Raw genomic sequence first — 24,812 nt, 5'->3', positions numbered from 1 at the left:
AGGATATGCCTTTTCTCATTAAGGTTAAAATAGAGTCAAAATGCAACTTGATCAGATGAAATAACTGTTTAGAGAACACATGATAGTTCCTGAACAATGGAGAGTCGCATTTTCAAATTACTAGAGACAATGTATGAACTATTAATACCTAAGTAGATATCTAAGTTAATTTCTAAGTAATATCTAAGGACCCTCTATGGTGCTGATAAACACAACCAGCTGAATGAGTATTACTGGACAGGTTTAGACATACACAGCTGGCCCACATGTTGGTATTTCCTGCAGATTCATTATCTTTCTTTTGCTCCCACTGGATGATAGGTACAAGTCTGTATCTAAATATCGGATCACACCTCTCGAACGTTCCATATTAAATCTCATCTTTCCTATTAGCTTCTTATAGCGCTTGTAAGGGAATGAAGCTCTTTTTGCTCTGATTTCCAACTCATTAGTACCATTGTGTACTGCCACTTATCTAAACTAAAGGTCCATCCAACCAAAAGAACATCAAGGTTTTCAAAAATGCATGCTTCCCAAGCACAGCACCAGCCTGATACAAAACAGCCATATCTTCCCCATTAAAATAAATAACCCTGTACCCATAAGAAAACCGCTTAAAGGAAACGGACACTAAGGCTTCTTTCTAGACCTTCAGTAATGAACAGGTAGCTGAATTATTTGTCAGAGTGTACACAGGCTTAACTCTGATTTCTAGAAAAGAAAACTGTGCCATCTTTAGGTTTACTAAACCAATGGAACCCAAATCAACTCTTTCCCCCCCCCCCCCCCCCAACAATATACGTGTTTATCATTCTTTACAGCAAATATCTCTATTTATTCTAGATGACTTCAGTATTGAATCACGATTCTCCTGCCAAAATCCATGTAAAACTCAGAAACAGAATGCAACACAAAGGCTTCCCATACCCATTTGTCACAATGTTAAGCTCAGTGACGCAAATGTGCTTTTTCTACTTGTTATGTGAAAAAAATAAGCTCAACTCTGCCTCCTGCAGCAGCAATAGAACTGATTACTGAATTCTGACTACAAGACTTTCATTGATGACAGCAAAGAAATCCTCAGATCTTATTTTTGCAGAATTGTGTTTTGAAAATAAATCTTTTGTCCCCAAACACTGTTGGCAGTTATTAAATACAGCTGTTCAAGGGCAATGTTCAAGTCTAGAAATATGTAAACTGCTGTTAGTCACTTTATGAATGACCTACTAGTAAGGACAGAATCCCGCCTCAGTAGAGGAACAAACTATTCCTTCATAACCTCTCATCATCACCACTTGCAGAATATGCGTATTGTATTGTCCAGTCATGGTTCTAAAATCATATTCAATGGACCTAAAAAGCCTCAGGAAGTATTTCTCTTGTGAATGCAACCTTCCACCAATCAAGAGGTAAAATTTATCACATGCTTTAATATATATTTTTCTTCATTCAGAGTCTATGTTGCAAAGCAGTTCTGAAGTAGCCCTATATATGTTCCGTCTCCTATTTTATCAACTTAAAGCGAACAAACAAAAGCCACCAAGCAAACCCTAAGAAGGTGTTTTCATACACTCCTGTAAGCTCTGTAGACTCCAGAAAGCATTGCTTATTACCTGATCACGATCACCTGCAAAGCAGCAGCTCTTCATGGTACATGAGTTAAAGTAGCCCTGGTTATCAAACTGGAAGACAGGCAGTCGACAGTGGATGTCATAGAGGACAGGGGGCAGCCGCCGACGCAGTGCCAGCAATTGAGTTCCATTGCTGTTGAAGCGGACACTCATGGCACTCTGAAGAGAGAGGTTTCCACCATAGCGCAGCAATGAACTGGGAAAAAAAGCAGAAGAAACGAGTGAGATGTGCTGCATATATGAACTCAGCTGCTTATAGACAGAATTCTCTTACTTTCTCTAACAGGCCCCACAAACTCTCATCTCGTGTATTTTCTGCTACAAAAGGGGTCAGTTCCTGAACAAATTTAATTCAAAGCCTGAATGACAAACTTTCAAAATGCTAAGACTTATAAAGTTTCCAAAAGAATAAAGCTGAATTACATGAATAGTACTAAATACATTTACTGCATGGGAGCAAAGTCTCACATAGTAACCACAGGCCTTAAACAGCCATTCTTTTACTTCTAGGACATCTGCCCCTCTTTGTGTTCAGACAGTGCCCTAACCCAGCCAAGTCAATTTTTCCTTTCTGCCTCCACTTGGGCACTAGATGGTATTTTCTCCAAATGCAGATTCTCTATTATCTCACTTCCGCTTCTATTTACATCTCTACGGAGCATCAGAGGATGTTTGAACTATAAAATCAGTTTCAGCTGAAAAAAGCCACATTACTAATAAATTATTACAAAAAATGCTAAAATAAGACACTTAGCTAATCTCAGCCTTGCTTCATGTATAAATAGGCAGGCCAATTATGCTAACACATGACACTATTACCTAAAAATCTCACATGGTTGAAATAGCTGGTTTCCTTATTCCATATAAGGCTATGTGACCAGAGCTGGACTATCTGTATCAGTTCTTACTGACGTACACAAGACTAAAAGTAAGGGTCATAATTTTCTAATATCTCTCTTAAAAATATAACAGAATATGGAATTTGTCTCATCCAGGAACTTAACAATAATCATAGCATGTCTGAAATTGTATAGACTCTCTTCTCAAAGACATACTTAATCCTTGTACTCAAAATCATTATGTGCATGGAGAAGAAGACAAAGAAGGAAGATAGTTTCCTTGTCAGTTTGTGGGTTTGTTTGTTTTTCCTTCATAGATCACTGAAACTTCCTTAAGAAGTAAGCAAACATGGATTTTTTTGTTAACAGGTTCTGAGCAATCTCCACCAAATCTTGTATATTAGGAGCTGCGACTTTTACACACCTTCTGGATTAGACAAGGCATGCCAGAACATCAGCTGCAGATTCTAGAAGGAAGGTCATTCACTGGTTTTAATACATAATGCTTTCTGATGTAGCCCTCTGCCTCAACATCTGTGAAAAATGAGTCACTCTGCTTGTATGAGAAGGCACATTCCACACAGGTTGAAGCATGCATCATTACACGAGATACTGCAAAGTTAAAAAAAAAGCTATTGTTCATAATAAGCCATAGTTAAACAAAACAGGAGGATGGACTGCACCTAATAAGGGCACTAGAAACACACTGCTCCAGTACACACGCTTTGTGAACTCAACAGTCAAAGCCAGTGTGATGAAAGAACTAGAAATCACCTTTTCAAAGCCAATAAGAGAGTTTCAAAAACCAGCCAACAAAAATTCTTAACATATTTTACTGTCTTGTGCTGTGAGACATATTGTTTAGCTTCACAAAACCATGACATGAACATAGATTTGGGCTCATTTCACTCCCTTCCTCTTAGGCCTTAACCACAGTCACTTGCTCCTATGACTTATCTGTGCCACTGGATAATTCCATGAGCCAAGTCAGCTCAGCAACATGGGAAAAACAGGTACATAGTTTTCCTGTTGGACAGCTGGTTTGTGCCAGCTCAACAAAGAGCCTAACGAGTACCTGAGTAGGTGGGTATGAAAAGAGGTAAAAATAGTTGTCCATTAGCAGGGAAAGACAGCCCTTACTTGGTAACAGCAAGTTATCCCATCCCATCATTTAGCTCACCTATCTTCACTTGCAGCTTCACCACCACTTCACATAAGTATAAACCAGCCTACTGTTGATAGAGCAGATGACACCCTTCACCTCCTTGGTGTGGAACAAACCACACCAAGGAACTGATTTAACTAGAAAGCAACCATAGTTAATAGAGTTAAGTTCCAATCCCACTCATTTCCTCTTTCCTGCTGACCACACAAAAGCTGATATCACTACAGGGCAGAAATCTTACAAAGGCAGAACAACTAGAGATGAGAGTAAGTAGGCCTATTACACATGGCAGTCACACCAGGGCAAGTGTGCCCACTCAGATCTGAGTTAAGCACACCTGTGCCCACTGGGGCAGAAATGGCCTTTGAGCATTAGCCAGAGCTGCTGCAGCACTGACGTCCATCTTAAGACCAAACCCAAGCCCTTTCCCTCATCACCAGTTCTCTTCCTCAGCCCTAATCACAGCTCACGTAGATGAGCAAACCTACCACATACCCCACCCTTCCAAACCTCTAAGCAAAGTTGCCATGGTTACTATTATTATTTCTGGTCTGAAATATTTTGAGATTACATTTTATAGTAATAGTAGTGTAATATTAAACTAGCTTCCATTCTGCATATAGATGTTTTTGTTAGGCTCCTACAGCAGCCAAAGCTATCAAACACTTCTTGAAGTAGAATTTTGTATCCTGTTTCAGTAACTTCTGTGAAACAAAGCTCTAAAAGAACATGATACTTTTGAGATTAACTGAAGTAAGAAAGAACAGAACATCAGAACTTAGGATCATGTACAAACATGAGAAGTCTAGTATTATGAAGCTACATAGTTAAGACCCCTCAAAAAGACGATAGCTTTGCCTGCTTCACACAATTCAAACACATTTGCAAAGGAAATCATTTGTGCTGTCCTTGACCACAGTACGTCTCAAGGAAAAAAAATAAGTAAAAACCACAGATTAAAAAAAGATTTCAAAGTATGGCTGATAAAGAAATGCTAAAATAGGCATTGACCACTGACATACAAGAGTGACATGCTGAGCTCAATCTCTAATCTTAAGAGAGAATGTCTGAGAGATGTGGTTAGAAGCATGATGGAGAAAATAACTCATGGGTCCTTCTGGTGGAAGAGCTAGGAGCCCAGCTCACAAATTCGGGTCAAAAGATGCATGAAATCTCTCTGACTTTGTATTTTACTCCAGGTGGCACACGTTAAGTATCTAGAATGGAAGTCCTAATGATCTTCCACTATAAATTTAGTTGATTACAGAACAATCATATCACCTTCAGAAAAAAATAAATTAAAAAAAAAAATCCCAAGGCATCTTCTAGCATATTTTGTCTCTGTCAGAACTGCATGACAAAGAAAGAAAAAATCTCCAACAAAGAAGCTGGAGGAAGTCATGTTATTTTTACAGTATTAAAACTGTTACTAATACTTATTAATACTCAAGAGGATGCCTCAGCCAAGATTCTCTACAATCTGCAGTGAATCAAAACCAGAACCAAGACAGCTCTTTGTGGGGGCATCAGTAGGGAAAGGAGGAAAAAGCTGCACTTTAGCATGTTCAGTGGTAAAATGACTACCTGCACTTTTCAGATGGCACCATGATGCTGCTTCATACCTTTAGTCGGTGTTACTTCAGGATTTTTTTTCAGTCAGAACTAGGTGGGCCACTGTAGTCATGCTTGTATACATTGTTCATGTTAGAACTACCACTTCTGCCCACTCTTTATTTCATGTTCCAACAAAGAAATTAACACCTTCTTGCAGTTGCAAAAAGCATATCTGATATGTCAGACTAAAAGCAATACAATCATCCTAAAGACTCAGACCGAGACAGCTGCTAAGAAGTCTGAGGGCAATCCTAAAAGGACATGTCTAAGCAAGATGGGCAGCACCCACTCCGTGCCACAGGTATTACCTTCATGCACCACTCCCAGGCCTCTCCTGGCATTAGACTGCTTTCAAATTTGCCTTGCCCAGGTAGCTGTGGAATGTCAATGTTTGCCTACCAGCTCAGGAAGCAACATGGAAAGAAATAAACACACTTATGAATTTTTAAAAAGTCATCTTGTGTGATTAAAAGAAATGTTTAGTCCACAGATGGAACGTTACAATCCAAATGTGTTGGTGCTGGAGGGAAGCTGAGGAGGGAGAGAACGACCATGTTGCATACAACTGCCCATTTCCACAGCTGGATTATGCTGCATGCAGGCGGCACTCAAGTGTTAACTAAACACCAGCTCAGCCAAACAGTGGAAGGCTTTCAATCCAAGAGTAGCACTACTAGTATGAATAAATCCATTTCTACTGGCAGCTTTGTGGGGCAAGGGAAGCAGCGCAGTCTCACCGCAGTCAGAATCTGCAGTGCTTAAACATCTCCTCTGCAGGAAGACTGACCTGAAAGACCCAAAACAAGAGTTTCCCTCTCCTCCTCTCCCCTATCACATCTTAAAAAAATAAAATAAGAATTGCTTAATCATTTCATGGGAAATAAAAGTCATTTTAGAGGAAGAAAGAAGGAAGGGAGAAAGCGTTGTTATCATAAACAACAGTGTGTAAAGCAAACTTAATGAAAGAATGACCTTAAAAGGAAAAAAATGTGCTGAATGCTTGTAACTAATACATATGATTGCATACAACTGTGTTTGTCAGCATTTCTGTAACCACTACATTGAAGAACTTAAAAAAACAAAAAAACAAAGAATCATAAATCTTGGCAGACTGAGTGTTGGAAAAATGCAGAAAGGTTTAGGCTTCTATTTGGAAGAAAGAAATTCTGTGCATGTATAGAAATCCATACAATTCTTACTTAATTTGGGGCAAACACTTAGGAAGAGCCCAATCCAAGGCAACTGGCACAGGTTCACCAGGTGCAGATCATGCCCGACCTATCTGATGGCCATGTACAGCAGACTGACCACATGGTGGACAAAGGAGGAGCTTATCTCCAAGGAGTTTACACAAGTAAAATTATATGCATCCACTAAGACTAGAAGAGTAGAGAATTTAGGGTGAAGATCCTGTATGTTCAAGAACACGTCATTCATTCTAATCCATTTCTGTTATGCTCAGGAACATGTAAATTAATATGTATATATGAAAAAAAAAAAAACATCCACAATATTAATAAACTTTTGTGCTTGGCAAACTCTAAAGTGAAACGAAGCTTCATATTTCCCTTCAAGCCAAGAGGGCAATAATTATTATTTAAATAAGGGAGATTCCTATCTGATAATCAACTTTGGAATCTGGAACTTTACGAACGTCAGACATCAACACATTCACATATTCAGAGCAGCCAGACCTTGTAACAGCAGATGCTTGTGTGGTTCAGCCCTTATTATATAGCTGAGCAGCTGAACATTGACATTGATTCAACAGTGGTCTTAAGCAATTCTCCAGAAAGTATTGTTTTCCTTTATTCTACCTTCATTCATAAAAGCAAACAAACAAACCCCCACAACCTGCAGAATTTCATTATTTTCAATAGGATGACAGAGTACAGGCATAAAGTGTGCTCCCTCCCTCAGCTGTATTATTTTATCCTTTCAGGGCTTAAGGCTATTATAGCAATTAAGCATTCATTAGGATATGACAACAACAACCTGTTTGTTTAAGTCTTTCCCATCCTCCTACAGCTCTCCTTAGTGTTTTAGTCTTATTACAGACCTGTTCGCAAACATTCTCACCAGCCTACCCTTGCCCTCACTGCAGATCTGAGTCAGCGGGCACAAAACTGCCCTATTCTCATTCCACTTAAATTATAGTAACACATAGAGAATTCAAGTAATACACGAGATCTCGTAGTGATATCGTTTTGCAAGAAAAGAAAAAAGATTAAAAACAAGATAATAATACAAAATAAAAGAAAAAAGAAAACAATACAAAAAAAAAATCAACTGTCTAATATCACAAGCAAACCATTGAAATTATCTCATAATTATTCTCTTTTTCTGGTCTCTGAATTGTACAGACTATTACTCACGCTGGCCAGAAATAGCACCTTGCAGAACTGAGTATAGATTGTGTGAGAAACTGTCTGAGAACAACAGCAAAGAATTTAAAGCTGAACTACCACCAATTACTCTTAAAAAAATAAATAAATAAAATTGAACATCAGTACTCCACAACTCAATTTGATCAACAAATCATCTGGGGACATTAAATGGTAGTCAGAGCTCTACTGATTCAAAGTGGCAATCACAAAGAGTGCAAGTGCAGGAAAGTCATCTGCTCAGCAGAGATATCACTTGTAGATAGCTTCAATAATTGTAACCATTTCTCTTTGCGCAAGTCATGAAGGTTTATTTGAAAGTCCTCCCTTTCTCCTTCACTGCCCCCCCATCCTAGAAAGGGGAATATATCATCTGATTTTTACCTAAAATCTGTGGCAACCAGTTGCAATGAGGGAAACAAATCCAAAAAGCATCCCGCTAAAATACCCCTCCCCCTCCATTACCATTCAACAGTTCCTTCAACACATTCCAAAGAGTTCCATAAAAGAATAATTCTTCACAAACTTGAGTGATAAATTCACTTTCTATAACACAGTAAAATCTTAAAGGAACAACAGAAAACAAATGGAGGGAGGGATGGGGGGAAATCTAAGTTTACTTTCTGAGTCATTTGGGGGCAAAGGCACTAAATTGGAACTGGTCAGGAGACCTTCAAATTCCAGGTTGAGACACAAAAATCAGTTGAGCTGCAGCAGTAACTGCATCAGTTGAGCAGCTCAGAAGCAAATTAGACCAGGATTCTACAAATACAGGTGAGTTCTATTTCCTGAACTGTGAGAAAGGATAAATAACTATTTAACTATTGGAGGTGATATGGTTAATCTATACTGGTAAGTGCCTAAAGAGAATTTAAAATTGATGTTCTGATCTAGCTATATTAGTTACTTTAGGTGATACAAAATGAACCAAAATTTGTTAAAAATAAAAAAAAAAAAAATTAAAAAAAATGTTTCAACTGAGAAGGGAAAGAAATTAACTGTTAAGCTTGACAAGGAAAAATGGTTGCCAAGAAACACACATTTTTTCTCCACTCATTACTATAGTGCTCTGCTCAGAACAGGACTGGCAGAGGTCTCAAAACTGCAACAAGCTGTCACTGCTGCACTAAAATAATTTAAACAGATAGCTGGAGATTCAGTGATAGGGAGAGGAGGACTCCATCCACAGGAGCTCTGGCAGTGCACATGCATTGGGATTACAATTTGTCAGTAGCATCACAGGCTTCCTTTATATGCAGGGTCAAAATGCAAAATGGTCAAAGAAAAACCCTAAACCACAACAAATTCCCGCCATCACAAAAGAAAGAACACTCTTTCCCATCACCTCTGCTAATCACTGGGCCCTGCCAGAGAAGGGATCAAAAAAACCCACACAGCTTTGACTCCAGAAAAGCAAAGACAAAAGCTCATGGAGCTGTGTGTGTGTGTGTGTGTGAAGGGGGAGGGGGGGGAGGAGAAGGACACGGGAGTAACAAAGAAATATATTGAGCAACATTACTGCTTGAAATATATATGTAAACTGATTTGCTGAGTTGACCTCAGCAATTCTGTAACACTACATCCACGATGTGGTTTTTCTGATACACAGAAGTGGCTTTATTGCACAGCTTCTAGACGCCATCTAGTGGTTCGAGTGCCTTACAACAGCTTCACTAATTAACATCTTCAAGCTCAGCTTGATTTTAAAAGATGAAACAATACAGCTGGTTGCAGTTTAACGTGCATGTGAATAAACAGCAATACTAGCACACTATATAAAAAAAAAAGGAAAAACAGTATTTGAAGAATCAGTCAACTCAGAATCATGCTGGAGCCAACAACCACGTTAAGTTATAAAGATAACAGCAAAACACTTTTCTTTTTTTTTTTTTTGACAGTGCATATCAAACAAAGTTAGACTAAACCTCACTTGAGGACCTCTGCTGACTAAAAACAGAAGCTCCATATTAAGCCTGATCCTATTCAAATGAGCAAAGGCAGCTGAATCCCATGGGATTATCAAACCCCACCTGTATCTGCAAAGAGTATTACTGCACTGCTGCTGTCAGCTGTAGCACATGTTAGGTGAAGAGTATTGCAAGGTACTCAGATCCTTTCTGGATCTCGCAGGGTAGAAACAGCAGGATTCCCCAGAACAGCTTCCAGTTAGGAAGAAAACCAGGTAGAGATGGTTTTCATTGAACATATCAGATGGAAGCAGAGTTAAATTGATATTTGACAGAAAATGGAACACTAGTTTTGGGAAACCAGAACTGCATCATCATTTTACACAGGCTGCTTTACTAGCACAAAATTATTAACTACTTACAGTGGTTTCACTTTTCCTGTAGCGGAATGCTGTACCCACTGGAATGCATAACCCACTGGAAATTACCATTTTGGCAATGCACAGCAAGTCTCTACAAGCACACACACTACTTCCCCTTTCTATCTTCAGCCTCAGACCATAACCCCACTACTACACATTATGCCAAAACATGTTAAGTTTATCTGACCAAGTCTTTTCTGCTATAACCACAGGTGGAATGACAGGTCTGAAAAATTCACACGATATCAACAACAGCAACAAGAGAAGTTCCCTTAACTGCTTAGAGCATAAAATAGTTCTTACAAATACCCTTCATGCACAGAAATGGAAATCAGAAAAAAAGACAGGCATGGGAAGGCAAAGATCTATCTAGCAATTTTATAACTATAATTACGTATTACTCCACAACAACCCCAGCAAGTTAGTACTTCTACATCACAAATCAGCAGAGTTTGTATTCCTCTCTTCCTTCCCACACATCACACAGCATTACATTTTCTTAGATACTTTTATAAAGCAGCAACAAAGTAAAGTAGAGAATTTCTACCATTAGGAGACTCTTGACAGCAAGAAAAGGAGCTGATGTAGTAACCCTTCTTGCTGTGCTAGTATTCTGGCATGCACTTACACAAGCAGCTTCCTGTTTATTCTGAGGTTATGGAGAACTTCAGGGTTGTTCCTTAAGGGTAGCCCTTTATCCCTATAAAATTTCTTATCCATCAAAAGGCTTTTGGAACTTACCTTACCTGAAATTCCACTTTGCATCTTTTAGTATTACCACATATAGAGAAAACAGACAAAAATTGACTCACATAGCAACTTCAGTTCTATGTAAAGTTTATTTCAAGTACTTACAGCGCCATGTGTGTTACTTCACTCTTGATAACATTTTATTTATTTCTAAATATAATTAAGTTCACAGTGTATTTTTTTCTAGAAGAGATGGTAATAAATTAAGAGCTGCCAACAAAAATCTGAATTTTGGCTTCCATTCTTCCATTTGTCATTATGTTGGAATAAGGATTATGCCTTAAGTGATCTATACATTATAAAATTGTTTCCTTATAAGACGAAGTGAACTGGCTCCAAATATGTTACAAATCAAAGTTCCATGATTAAAAAACTACATCTGCAGATAGTTCAATTTAGCTGAATCTGAGGACTTGGCTTTGGCAGCAAACCAGCATAACATGGACAGCCCACTCCAAACATTTCTCCTTCCTGAGAGTTTCTTGGAATCAAATTGCAATGACAGCAGAGCACCATAGGCCATTTTCTTTTTTACCACCGAAGATACCCTTTCTGTTCTGAGCATCTCTGTGGTCACTCAAAGGAGAAAAGTTGATGCCCATCCCAGAAGATGGCAGCTGTTTTCACTTGCTTTAATTTACAGCTTGCTCAGTCCGAGGCTCCAAATATCACTGAATGAAGGACAGGCAGGTTGCCACTTGCTATTCTTTTTGCATTTTCTCAGCCCTATTGAAGGAACAAGGCTGAAAGCATCGTGTCTATTAGACACAAGAGATTACATGTACTTAGCAGGTACAAATGCTGTCAATTCAGTGCTTAAGGATCAGCTGCATGCTATATGTCACGTATGTCCACCTGTAGAGTGAGGTGTTGCAAACATTCCCCTAAACATGGAAAAAGCAGCATGACCTACCCACCTAGGAACTTTGGCACAGCTGTTACAAGGTATGTTTCACTACCAATACTTAGATTTTTAATTGGAAGGACTTACTTTGATCAGATTAAGACCCAGAAGAAAGTAGTTCTTGTCCATCAGATATATGCCCATAAACTGCCACCCATTTAGTTTACTCAAAGCCTTCAGCCTGAGGTTATAACTTCAGGTAAACTTCCACTACCCCCTTCATCATTCAAAGAAAAGACTAGAATTCAGATTTATCAGAGGTTAACAAGTCTTTTGTACACATGCTAAACCTGAAGAAATATAAACTACTGTCTCTAGGTGTTTAGAAAGTCACATAAACATCCTAGAGGCTGTGCAAAAAGCTGACTTATCCACAGTCTCTAGTTCTAGCCACTGTAAATATTGCTGGGTAGAAAAACAAACAAACAAACAAACTGTAAGCCATGTAGTGCCCCAACATGGTTGCTCCTATTCCTAGCAAGCCAATGCTATACATAATGACAAGAACTTGACAACAGCCTGAGTTAATCCTGCAATGATAAGACCAGGTAGTTTTCCAAAACATCACTTAACGCTGAAGATCCAGACCAACTTGGAATCCATAGTAGACAGTATAATAATTTAATTCAGCATTACTAACACTGCTATTAAACACATTCTGCATCTTTTTCTTACTGTCATATGCTCCAACTTAAAAAACAGTGGCACCACTTCTTAAGAGAAAAAGATGACATGGCCTAAAAGCAGGACAGCCAAAACTTACCTCTGAGGCCTACGAATATCCCAGAGCCCCACACCTTCCTTAGAGTTGGCAGTAGCCAGTAATCTGGGTTCTACTGGATTAAACATCACGCTGTGAAAGGCTGATGGATAGTGTGCCAAGCAGAAGGGCTCTGTTGAAAAAGTTGTGATTTCAGACATAAGAACAAACAAAGCAGACAACTGTTTGATGCAATGAGTTTGGCAGCTCAACATGGAAACAGCATAACAGGATCTGAAGACACAGAGACATGTTCAAACAATTTCTAAAGCTGACAAATCCAAAGCAATATAAAAACTGAGGTTTTAAAATCCACCCACATGTACATTAACTCCGTACAAATATGGAAAGGCTTGTACTAGATTTCAAAGCACCGTTTTGCTTATGAAATTGAGTTAAAAAACAGCCACATACAAAGATAAAGCTTTTGAGTCTTTTTAAGGTTCATGACCACATGGCCACCTAAGAAGGATCACATGGGGATCTTCTGAAAGTTTCCTAGCAAAGACTCTGTATGTCTGGAAGCCTCTGCAGCCATTGATGATCACCAAAACTATAAATATAGTAGCAATTGCTTACATTGGAGAATAATACCACAAAAAGTGAGCTAAATTGTATGGAACTACTCTCTAAAAGCAAGTTGCCAGTCCTGGGGAAAGGCCTCTTCAAAGTGCTATTCAGCAATTGTATTAGTATGCAAGAAGAGAGAGAGCTCCTCTAACATAAAAACATTAATAGTTGGGATTGCTGTTCACATATAGAGTTAAAAAGACACTTATCCAGACTCTTCCTCTCAGCTTGATCAGGGTAACAAGAATGTGCTTGGCTTGTTACTCTACCATATTCATTCCATCCAAATGCTGCCTCTACAGAGAGTGGGGAAAAAGCCTTGACTGTCATTCTTCTCTGTATCCTTCTGCTAGCTTTATAGCTTTAGGCATAACTTAAGACTCTGTTGTGTACTTGTTCTGTGGCATGCTGCCATTCCTTCACTCAACTAAGAAACAAGACTATGCCAGTCTTTGCCATTTCACTGTTTGATGCAATCACCATGTTGCTCATGTGCTTAGGAGACTGTAACTGCCCTTATCTAGGTCACTGTGGGCAGGCACCTTTAGCCCCTATGAGCACCTCCAAAGGCATATCATTTTCTTTACTCAATTGTCCCATACAATTTCAAAAAGTTAGATGAGTTAAGGCATTAGCTTATAATACTGAAGTTTTATACAGATGAATTCAAGCAGTGTCCACTTCCACCAACTGTCAACAATAGGCAGCTCTTCTAACATATTTTATAGAGCAGAGCTCAGGAGAATGCAATAAGTAACATTTTGCTATTTCTAATTTGGAAGCCACATTAAGTGACTGTTTGAATCACTTGGATATTATGAAAAGAGAAAAATAAGGATGATATGAGAGACCTGAATTTCTCAAAGTTAGAACAGCCACATCAGACTAATTAAGCTCTTCTTTTGAAAAAGTAAGTGACCTTTTACTTTGGGAAAATATGGCAGTTCTAATCAGGACTACATATCTCATGTGGTAAACAGTAAGTTTAGCTAGAGGTAGTTGGGACTGGCAAAAGGAGTTCTGTGGTGGGTAAGCAACTGGTTGATGAAGGGAAGACAACACTTCACTGCAATAGTGAAGGATTTCTGAGCAAGGGGAAATTTACTAATAAGTTTCAGAGAACGATCCAGAGAAGAAACATTGTGGACACCCTTATTAAATGCCCTATACTTGAGTGTGCATGCTGTTTTTCAGGAATTATTAACAGAATTATCAGGTGGGACAGAGATAAAAGGGTATTGCAACTGCACAACAGAATCAGAATGCACAGTAAGACTCAGAAAATTAGATGCAATGCGTTTAATTTTTATTCATACAAAGGCAATATATCCAGCATAGGGAGAGCATCAATAAGCAATCTATTGTGAGTATTCCAGTGAGGCTTATCAAGGAAGACCTAGTTCTGCTTGTGCTTGGTCATTATAGAGCTAGTCATGTCAAAAGGGCTACAAGACTGATATGAGACTAGAAAGCATATTGTTTCAGCTCTCACTTCCTAGGCAAAAAGGAGAAGAATTACAATCTCAATATGTTAGCAAACTCACTAGCTCTGGAAAAACAAACAAACAAAAGCTAGTTCAGCTAAAGAGCAAGTCTGACTCAGTAAGAAATCTATACAAATTGCCACAAACAACTTTCCTGCAGGACTAACAGAATCTACAAACTAAGGCAATTGCATTTAGTCATCTTACAGAAAAAATGCCATGTTAGCTATGATGGAAAGGCCTGCAGACTGCTGTTTTAAATTATCAGCTTTGTGTTCTTTAGGAAGGGGTACATATATAACTTAATCTACTGACATATTCATACCCTGAAGTAATCAATTACTGAAGGATTCCTTTCCAGAATTATGTAAATACAGACCTAAACTGAGATTCTTCAGGAGAAAAACTAAAACAGACAAAAAAAAAAAAAACAGCAAACCACTAACATCCAGATTGTTAAGCACTTTGAGAAGCTGCAGGTTTGCAATATAAACCAACAGTACTCAGTTTTGTTTTAGAAAATTAAGGTTGAAGTAAAAATGAAGCTTCTTAGTTGTTATGTCATAAGGGTTCTAAGTTTGCATATAAATGCAATTAATTTTTTTCCCCAGATAAACTGATCTTACTCTGTCACTTTTTGCCAACACATCACAAGAGAACCAGAAAACACACAAAAACAATTACTGGTGTAATGGGGAAATCTATTATTAGCTTTGGAAAGTTTTTCATTTGAAAATAATGGCTTCCTAAACTTCCAAAACATTTTATCCCAGGCTATATACAAAAACATTGTTCTAAAACAAACACCTGACCCACATTCCTAATTGGTTTCTAGTTTCGCAAGATGTTTTTTACTGAAGAAACACTGCTTCATTAATCCAAGTTAAAACCTATTCCATGCCAAGCTCTATGCTACACTTTGCTATATTCAGCTACTTTATGAAGTCCTTTAGGACAGTAACACTGGACAGTAAAAAAAAAAAAACAACCAGCTTGCCTAAAACTGGTCACAAGAATTATGCATTATTTTCACCCTTCTCTAACATTCCCTGCTTTGCTAATCCAGATAAAAATAGCTTTTTCTTTCCCTGCCTTGCCCATATCTCCCAAATACCTTCCACACCAATGATCCTTTTTTCCAAATATCTCACCTCCATGAGAAGACTCCCGAATATCCCAGATAAGAACACGGCCATCATCTGATGAACTGGCAAAGATGTTATCATTAACTGGGCTCACTGAAAGGCCATACACTGCATCTTCATGGGCAAACACATCCAGGGTCTCGGTGCTGAAAGAAAGACACAGTTTTATCTATGCAGTAATAGTGATAAGGTACATTTATCTTTATATATAAAGGTCTTTGTATTTAATTGGAGTAAGCCAAACAAAAACCAAAAAAGCTATGCAGAGTGACTAAGAGGTCATGCAACAATTATTCTCGTGAGGGAAAGAGGTCTGAGGACCTGTGGACCAAGTTATAGTGCTTAGACTGATGAGAAAAATAATACAGAAGTAGATTCATTAATGCAGGCTTCTGTATCACCAAAAAGCTCAGCCAAAGTTCACAAAAGAGCAACTTTCCAGCTGGCCCTTCAGATGGGTTTACTTGGCTCTCCAAGATAAATCAGACCCATGTTTTTATCTCATATAGAAAAAGCAGAAGCAAATACAAAAAACAAGTCAACCAAGAGTCTTAGTTTCAGCCGTGGCACAGGGGAATATTCTTTAGGGAATAGACTTTGCATAGAATCTCTGCATCTGTTGGATACTCCACCAAAATGATGCCATACAGAAAAAAAATTTAAAAAATAATAATTAAAAAAAAAAAATCAGTGTTTTGCCAATATGGTAAATTGCTCTTCTTGGTGAAAGATCTAATTTTGTTTCAAGGGCAATTAACAAAAAGCCCATAGAAACAGTAACAGCCATTTAAAAGAATGAAAAAGTTGATGAATTAAGGATATACACTGTTATAAAGCAAGACTACAGAGTAGCGTTCTGGAAAATTCAATTAGAATTAGCAACAGACTAATAAAGGTCCCTTCTATTCAGAAGATCGTGCAAACAGGAAGAATTCTGTATAAGGACAGAACTAGACTTAGCACAGTTACAGGAAAAAAAGAACAAATAAAACAATGACAACAAATTGATAACAAAAGCACATTAAAAATACATAAAAAATAAAGTAAAAAAGACTTGTTTTAACATCTGAGCAAAAGCAGAACAAGTATTTTATATACGGAAAATTGTCACTAATGTAGTTCCTGTAGAAACTTGAAAAGTCACAACAAACATCAGCGCCTAAAATTTTGACATTTCTAGATTTAATTAAAACAAACACAGCCGCCTACAGACAAGTAGACAAAACAGCATTATTAGAGAGCATTAGAAGAGCAAGGCAAATTTACTTTTGTCCAACTTTCACCCAATATTTACAAGAGAAGTAGATGCTATATATGAAGGAAAGCAGACGTACAAAGAAATTGGACCAACCTAACAAGAAATACATCCAGATTACATTAACCAGGATTTCAGAAAGTTTAAAAAGTTTAAAGTTCCATATTTCTCTGCTCTTCCACTTCTCTCTTCCTATTCTTTTTCTTTATAGTTGATTTTCAGGAGTTCATTTATTTCAATGGTCATCCTTAAATCTACAGAAATTATGAGTACTGATAAAAGCTTTAACATACAGATTTTCTACTTCAAAATGAGCCTGTATTAGTCAAGGCTAGGCTTAATTTCCAACTGTTTTTCTGGATTTTGTTTTGTTTTGGGAGGGAGGAAGGGGAAGAACAAAAGAAACAAAAAACTCAGCACCGAAAAAAACCCAAAACCCTGTGTGGCAGAATATTTGTATATGTGCCAGAATAATCTGGCTCTGAATCTACATAAAACCTGCTATGGTGCCCATAGGAGGGCATAGGTATTTAACAATCATTCTCCTTCCCAAGGTCATAATGATGCAGAAACCAAGTACTTTAATAAATGGCGAGAGGAATGCTTTATTCTAGATACAAATTTATCTAAATAAAAAGCATGTTTCAGGATCAAATCAAAACTATGCTCTTCCCTGAGACAATTAAAATAAAACAACAACCAAATAAATTCCTCCAGCGTGGAGCTTATGAAGCAGTAAAAGCAAGAACCGTGTTTACCTTTCAACATCGTGCAGTATAACTTGCTCATCGTTGCCTATAAAGAGAAATACAAATAGTTAACATCACATTTCAGTGGTTAAAAAACATCAGGGTGAGAAAAACGTATTGCTTTAAAAATGTGAATTTTAATTTATTTTTTCTATTTTGAAATAAAAACCAAAGCAGTGAAAAGACCAGTGCTGCTGCCAAGTAGTCAGCCCTGCGCTCTGTTTCATGAGAAGCTCCATGTGACATTTCCAGTCCCAATCAAGTGCACAGGCACATTCCATTTTCTACTGCTTAACAAATACTTCCATTGAAGTGGGCTACTGATCACCCTTCATTCAGCTTGAGCTTGAGTAGGACATCTGCAGTAAAGAGAAGAATAGACTACAAAGCAGCAGAACACCTTTAGCTCTCACATCTGAATGCACATTTCTCACTGCTTGGAGAATGCTTCTTAAGAAAATAATGGAGGGTGCAAAAAGGTGCCATAAACAAAATGCATTGGGCTCACATGTCAACTGCTGCCAGCTCTTGCTGCCAGCCTTCAGTTTGGCAACCTTTGAGAAGGCACAAATGTGACAGCGTGAATTGTAATTTCTTTTGTATTAACAAAAACCAAGCCAAGTATGCAGACAATCATGTCGTTTTTCTTTGACTGCATCCATTGAATACAATGGAAACTAATCACATGCATGCAGAATAAGATCACAGCTACAAAGTAATTCCACTGGCTTCTGTTGTGTTTTTCAAGGGACAGCAAAATACTTTCCCCCCCCCCCCAGTTTCTGCATTGAATATTACTTTACCTAATTTGGCATCACCTGTTTAAAAATATTTAAGGAAACACATTTTATTCAGAAGCATAAAAACAAAACCAAACAAACAACAACAAAAAACAGTCACGTTTTTATGCTCAGAATATCTTTGTAGTTGCAATACCAAGTTATGAAGCTTTTCCAGTGTACATTAAAGCCAGAAGTTCAGGAGCTAGGCCTTATCTATTACAGTTTAAGTGTTCATATGACACAGTTTCCATTCATCCCATAAACCTTTCAATTCATTCGTCCCAGCAGAAACTTTCTTGTATTTCTTCTATCTGACTAATGAAGCATCAGACTTTTCTATACCTACTTGCTCTCTGTACAAGCCCTGGTTAAATTGTACCAGCCATGGATTAATGCAGTAGCTCATCTTTTCTATGGTACAAAAACCAAGTCACTTATAGGTAAGTGTCCTTAAACCATTAACTGCAATGGAAACTGTCCATTATATGTTATAGGCAAAGTTAATACCCAGTAAAACTACACTAATGTCTACGTTTTTCATCAATAAAAAACATCGGCTAGTTACTCCCACTAAGAAGTTTCCTTGTAATTTTATATGTGACTTTGCCATACATAATCTCTGCTTTTGATAACAGTAGTTAAAGTGATTGAAAAGACAGAATATATTTGCCATTCCTTTCAATTGTACTTATCAGGATGAAATAGTGCAGACTACATATAGAGGAGCACAGTTAAGGTGTCCTAAGCTGTCATAATAGGCCTGTAGAGAAGAACTCATTTCCCTGTAATTTCAATTTTGCACATACTTAGGATTAAAATAAAATTAAAATAAAATTCCAAGTAGTTTAATAAGAGGAGATCTTCCACTACTCATGTTTCTCTGCTCCCAGTGTTCATAGATCAAGAAGAGACAGGAATTTCCTTGGTATCCTTTTCTCCTCAGATTACATGAAACTACTATCCACCCAGTCCCAGCCTTCCATTTTTGAAGCAGTTTAACATGGTGCCTACTACACAGCCTCTCCTTCAAAGGAAGGATGTTTGAAATTCCTTGGATGGAATTCAACTTATACTGAAGTAGAAAATATTTTTTCCTTCATTGACAAGAGGGTTTTTTTTTCCAGTAGTATTCAAATCCTGGAAGCTGGAATACAGCTCCAACTTCAGTAACTTATGGAAGAATCAACAGATTTTGGGATCTGTACTTCTTTCAGGCTTTTTAAAAATCAACATTTTTGAGTGAATAAATAGAGTTTGCCCCATTTTACTGACAGAGAGATAACAGATGGTACATGTAGGCCATGCAAAGAAACTCTTTACAGAGGATCCAAAAGTCAGAATCGCAGCCCTGGCAGATGAGCTCTGTGAATCTTGATGGAGCAGTTAAAAGAGTTCCCAACTCCTCCAATGGAAATAATTTCTGGCAGAGGTAGAGCATGTGTATGTGGTGAAGCAGAAAGAGACAAGAACAGCCAGTTCGTCTGTGCCTCAGCTGTCAGAGCTCATCTAATTTGGCATCTTAGGAACAATATACCATAATCAGTTATACAAATCTATAACTACAGGTGTTAACCACAATGGTAATGGCATCTGACAGCTTGGACCAGTGGAGAGAGGGTTGAGTTAGAAATGGGAAAGTATCGTCACAGTTGCTCCAGCAAGATCTATCACAGTTCATCTGTCAGTTAATCTCTTGAATATTCACATAAGATTGTTTACCTAAATTCAAACAAAGGTAAAACAGCCTCTAGCAATATATCATTGGAATAACTGCAGGCCTCAAACAAACATTTGAGGATGGCATTGACTGCTGTTTCTCACAATAAACAGCAGTCTCAAAAATCAGAAGACAGATGTCAGCATTCAACTTTACTGGGGTCCTCTCTACCTCAACTTTCAATATATCTGAATCATTTCATCCCTGAAATGTAACACTATCTTAAGCTTAGTTATGTCCTCTTCCCCTCACTCTTTCCTTTTCCCTCTAAGGGGCGCTATGGTTTTAACACATCATAAAAGGATGCAAAGTTCCCACCATTTACACATCCTTAAAACCAATTTAAGGCACTGATATGCAATTCAAAAATCTTGGTAACAAAGAGGCAGTGAAATGCTCTGGTCTGATAGTATCTGAAACTGTCTAACTGTACCTTTAACAGACACTGATAGAAGATAAAAATCTCTATTCCTTCAGATAATCATGTCAGAGAAGTGAAGTACAGCAGAAAAAGATGCTGACTGCACTTTGACAGTAAGTATTTAAACACCTCTCTTCCTGTCGTTTCAACTCTTCTTCTACCCAAACATTTAAAAAACAACAACAAAAAAACAAAACAAAGAACACACCCAAGCAATGAGGATTAAATAAACCTAAATTCTAGGGACCAATGCTCTAGAATAAGTATACATCCACTTTCTCAAAGATTTAATTCAACTTCCTGCTAAACGTGGACTTGCATTCAAAAACGATGAATAATATTGAGGTCACTTAGGCTCTAACACTCCAGCGAATCTCAAGGGCAGACACTTACCCAGTAGGGACTGTAGGGACTGAAATGAGATCTGAGAAAAAGTGACCCACCGACAGATGGCAACAGCCAGCTGAGGGTACGTTATTAAGAAAAAAACCTCTGCTGCTACTAGTCAAGTATCAAGCTGGAGTGTCATACAGGATGAAGGACCTGCTCTAAGCACAGTTAAGGAGTGAGAAAAATGATATTTCACAACCTGCAGCACAAATAGGTTTAAGACAAGACCCAAGATTCTCGTGAGTTTGTGACACAACATCCTTACAACAGGATTTGGGGGAAAAAAAAGAGAAACATGATAATGTTGAGAATACTGTGCTAGCTAAAGACTTCCCTGATCCCAAAGATCTTAGACCTGATGCTTAATGCCAGCTTCCAGAATTCTAGGGGATTATGGAAAAGACATTTCCTATGGGGCAAGTATCTCACTTTTGGCTTCTACTCTAAGACAACCACAACACAGACTCTGGTGAAATCAGGGTGCTCCTTCTTACCTCCAGAGAACACTTTTGTATTGCCACTGTTGAAAGCTAGGCAGAAGATATTGGAGTGATGCTCCCCTTTCAGCTGAACTGGTTTGACTCTTGAGTGGATGGCTTCTTCCATATGCCAAAGTAAGACCCGGCGGTCATCACCTCCTAAGGAGAGGTAGGAAACACATTAATGCTCAAGTCATGTGTGAATTGATGACAGACAAGTGATTTAATTCTACAGTTACTCATAGAAGAAACCCTAATTAGCATTAAAAAATTTGTCATGCTTTGTAATGGTTTGAATACATAAGCATTTATATAAAGACACTATGCAGTCAGGTATTCAATTAATATTAACGATAGCAGAAAAATCAGCAGGAAGTTTGGAATAAAAAGTTGCTATTCTACCAATATATACTGACAAGCCATAGCAACCTGCAGACTCAGGATTTTACTGGCATGTAAAATTCTGCAGCAAGCTGTAGATAAGTTACATGCCAAATTAACATATGCATGTTGGCAGAACGCTTCCACACCAACTTCTTATTGTCAGCATTGCTTAAGTGATTTGTGAAACAGGCTTTTTTTCCCCCCCCTCTCTAACCAACAACTGTATCTCCACTATCAGTTTTTAAGAAGTCCCCATCACATAAGTTAGTTATGGAACAGACATAAGGCCATAAAAAGATCTCATTAAAGCATTCAGGAATCTTAAGCATATCAAGTTATGTCATACTTCCAGATCTGTAATGGTTAAGATCGACACTTCTGAGGTGAACTCATGACAAAGAGGACAGCCAAAGAAGTCCAAATCTCTCTTGCTTCACATCTTCCTGTTTTTTCTAATAGTTTGCCTAGTTGCAGTTAAATAATAGAATCCTTAGAGTTGGAAGGAACTTTTAAAGTTCATCCAGTCCAACTCCCCTGCAATGAATATGGATACCCACAGCTAGATCAGGGTGCTCAGAGCCTGGTCCAGCCTGGCACTGAATGTCTCTAGGGACAGGGCACCCAGCACCTTGTTGGGCAACCTGTGCCAGTGCCTCACCACCCTGACTGTGAAAAACAAGTTCGCAGTTCAGAACTTCACACAGAAATACGTTACAGTGCCTCCTTCTCTATCTGGTAAATAGAAACAAAAGAGGTATTAGATAATGTTTGTGCTTTAATTGCATCAAGGAACAGCTTATTAGGGAGTAAAAACTTGAAGATTTTATTTATTTGATAGTGCTAGACATCAATTTTGGATGCCTCATAAAATTCAAATAAAGATACTTAAGCTTCGAATCAAAATATTCTTATCTTCCTTCTAATAACAAACGAAAGAAAGGCATCGCAAGTTAAAAGCACCACTAGAAACTTGCTTATTTCTCTTGAAACATTTTACTGCTTTGTTCACAATTAAAAGCATAGCTGCAGTGCCTTCTGAGTTCTCAACCTGAAGGAAAAAACTGAGACAAAAGGAAACCAAAATTGTTCTGTTTTAGAACAAAGAAGTAAATGCATAAACAGAACTCATCGCTACTGTTAGTCAGATTTCTTTAAAAGTTTCACACCCTTTGATTCTATTAGGATCTTTTCCCACAGAACTGAGTTATATCAAGTATCCCTTAAGTTAACAGTCTCTCAACCTTTAAGTCTCCCAAGAGATTTTATGACAATCACTTTGATAGACAGTACAGCTGCATGTTACATTTATCCATGCTCCATGAAATTAATATTGTGTGTTCTTCCTCCCTGAGTTGGTACTTTAGAATGCAAACAAGTTATACATCATAAAAAGATTTGTAATGAATTTTATAACTAATGAGAACAAGAGTCAAATGTGATGGCTCCAGAAAAACTCATAATTTATGCTAATCTAAATTGATATGAATTTAGATTCTTTTCTGCCTAGAAATGGGAAAGAAAGTGTGTACTTATAACTCCAGTGATTGCAGATGAGCTAATAAGAAGACAGAACAGATGACTGGAGAAATACATGGCCACTTCAGTCACACTAAAATAAAGGAGTGATTGTCATATTGACAGTGGTCACTTTCTGAAGCTGCCAGCATCCAAGTCTTAATGTTAACACCATCTGACAAATAACATAAGCAACATATAAGGCTACTGCTTCTATCAGACTGCATCTATTGTCTTTCAAGACTTTTGCAAAAGACGTTTAACAGCAAAACATAATAACAGTTTTATTGTCACCATAGCAAGGCAATTTGCTAAACCACTGCTTTAAGTCTACACATCCTCCTACCCGGTAGCACAGCAACTTAGGAACCCCCACTTCAGCAGCAAATTCTTATTCCCTTTTGCTACTTACCTAGTCCAGATATAAACAAAAACAATGAAGGTCACCAGTAAGAACAACCATTGCTATAGTTTGCAACAAACACACAGAACAAAAGGAGGGAGAAATCGCAGCCTGTGCAGAAAACTCTTTGGCCTTGATCAATGCTATCATAACTTTAAAAAACTAAAAGTTCCTATTCTTCAGTGCTTGTTGCCTACAGCTCCAGATAAGAAGCAGCTCTCCCTAATGAATCTCTGCTCCCAAACACCTAGAGTTCCACCAGGCAGAGGGCCTCACTACTACAGAGGTCTGAGAATTATGCTGGCCCTTCTAGTGGTACATGTTCCACAGCTTAGGAGCTTGAAAGCCCTTCACACTCATGCAACACTGCCCCTTCTCCACTCACACATCATCTTGCACACACTTGTTTCATGACTCAGTTTTAGTCCCTCATACTCAGTACAACAGAAAAGCTTAATAAAATGCTAATGTTAACAGTGTTGGAAGCTCATTGCCTTCTGCCTCCAGTTCAGCTATTCCAGAAGTACTTCTGATTGCAGGCCAGTTCCACCAGAAACAACAATCTGTTAGAAAATGAGAAGGGGAAGGAAGGAGGCACACAAGGACAGGTATGCGAGGAGACAGTGAAGAAAATGTTAAGACATGGAAGGAGATGGCTCTGTAGAAAGGAACTATCATTCATTTGACACAAAGTGCACACACATTATGGAACATAAGTTACAAGCCTGAGAATTACAGGAAACTTCATGCTTATAGCATTTGCTCTGTACAGCTGATCAGTGAATGGAGATTAATTAAGATAATTTCAATTCAGGGTGGACTTGTGCACACATACCAGTTGGGCAACATGTAAAGCACAAGCCACTCAGTGCTTTCCGAAAGCACTGGAACCACTGTGCACAATTGTGACAACTCTGCAACACACTCCAAATGAGATTAGCCGTGAGTAACTACATGACAGTGAGCATATATAAGTAGCAACAGGTTTACTACACAGCCCAAAAAAACGAGATATATGGTATGCCTGGAAAGCACCTTAGCACCAGGCTCTTCTTGGGATTTTCCAGAAATAAAGTCCCATATATCATAGTCTCATAGTCTCATGCAGGTTGGAAGGGACCTTAGAGATCATCGAGTCCAAC

At 38.1% G+C, this 24,812-nt stretch overlaps 1 protein-coding gene across 4 annotated transcripts in view; it reads right to left on the bottom strand.

Annotated features, from left to right (window-relative positions):
* DCAF5 (DDB1 and CUL4 associated factor 5) overlaps positions 1-24,812 on the bottom strand; it is a 57,996-nt gene that overhangs the window by 26,419 nt on the left and 6,765 nt on the right. For 3 of the 4 annotated variants that reach the window (XR_014946629.1, XM_015864703.2, XM_085548996.1), the window contains exons 2-6: positions 21,384-21,527; positions 17,589-17,625; positions 15,582-15,721; positions 12,380-12,509; positions 1,614-1,827 (exon numbers count right to left, since the gene is read on the bottom strand). Coding sequence is in view for 3 of the 4 variants with exons in the window: in XM_015864703.2 (XP_015720189.2) it covers positions 1,614-1,827; positions 12,380-12,509; positions 15,582-15,721; positions 17,589-17,625; positions 21,384-21,527 (665 nt within the window). In the remaining variant the exon portion in view is untranslated. Of the gene's footprint in view, positions 1-1,613; positions 1,828-2,894; positions 3,009-12,379; positions 12,510-15,581; positions 15,722-17,588; positions 17,626-21,383; positions 21,528-24,812 lie in introns of those variants that run through there. The other variant, XM_085548997.1, reaches the window with a different exon arrangement.

Source organism: Coturnix japonica, chromosome 5 (genome assembly GCF_054131305.1).
Source record: "Coturnix japonica strain WE chromosome 5, WE-NBRP24, whole genome shotgun sequence".
NCBI lineage: Eukaryota > Metazoa > Chordata > Aves > Galliformes > Phasianidae > Coturnix > Coturnix japonica.
This window is presented reverse-complemented; position numbering and strand designations above follow the sequence as displayed.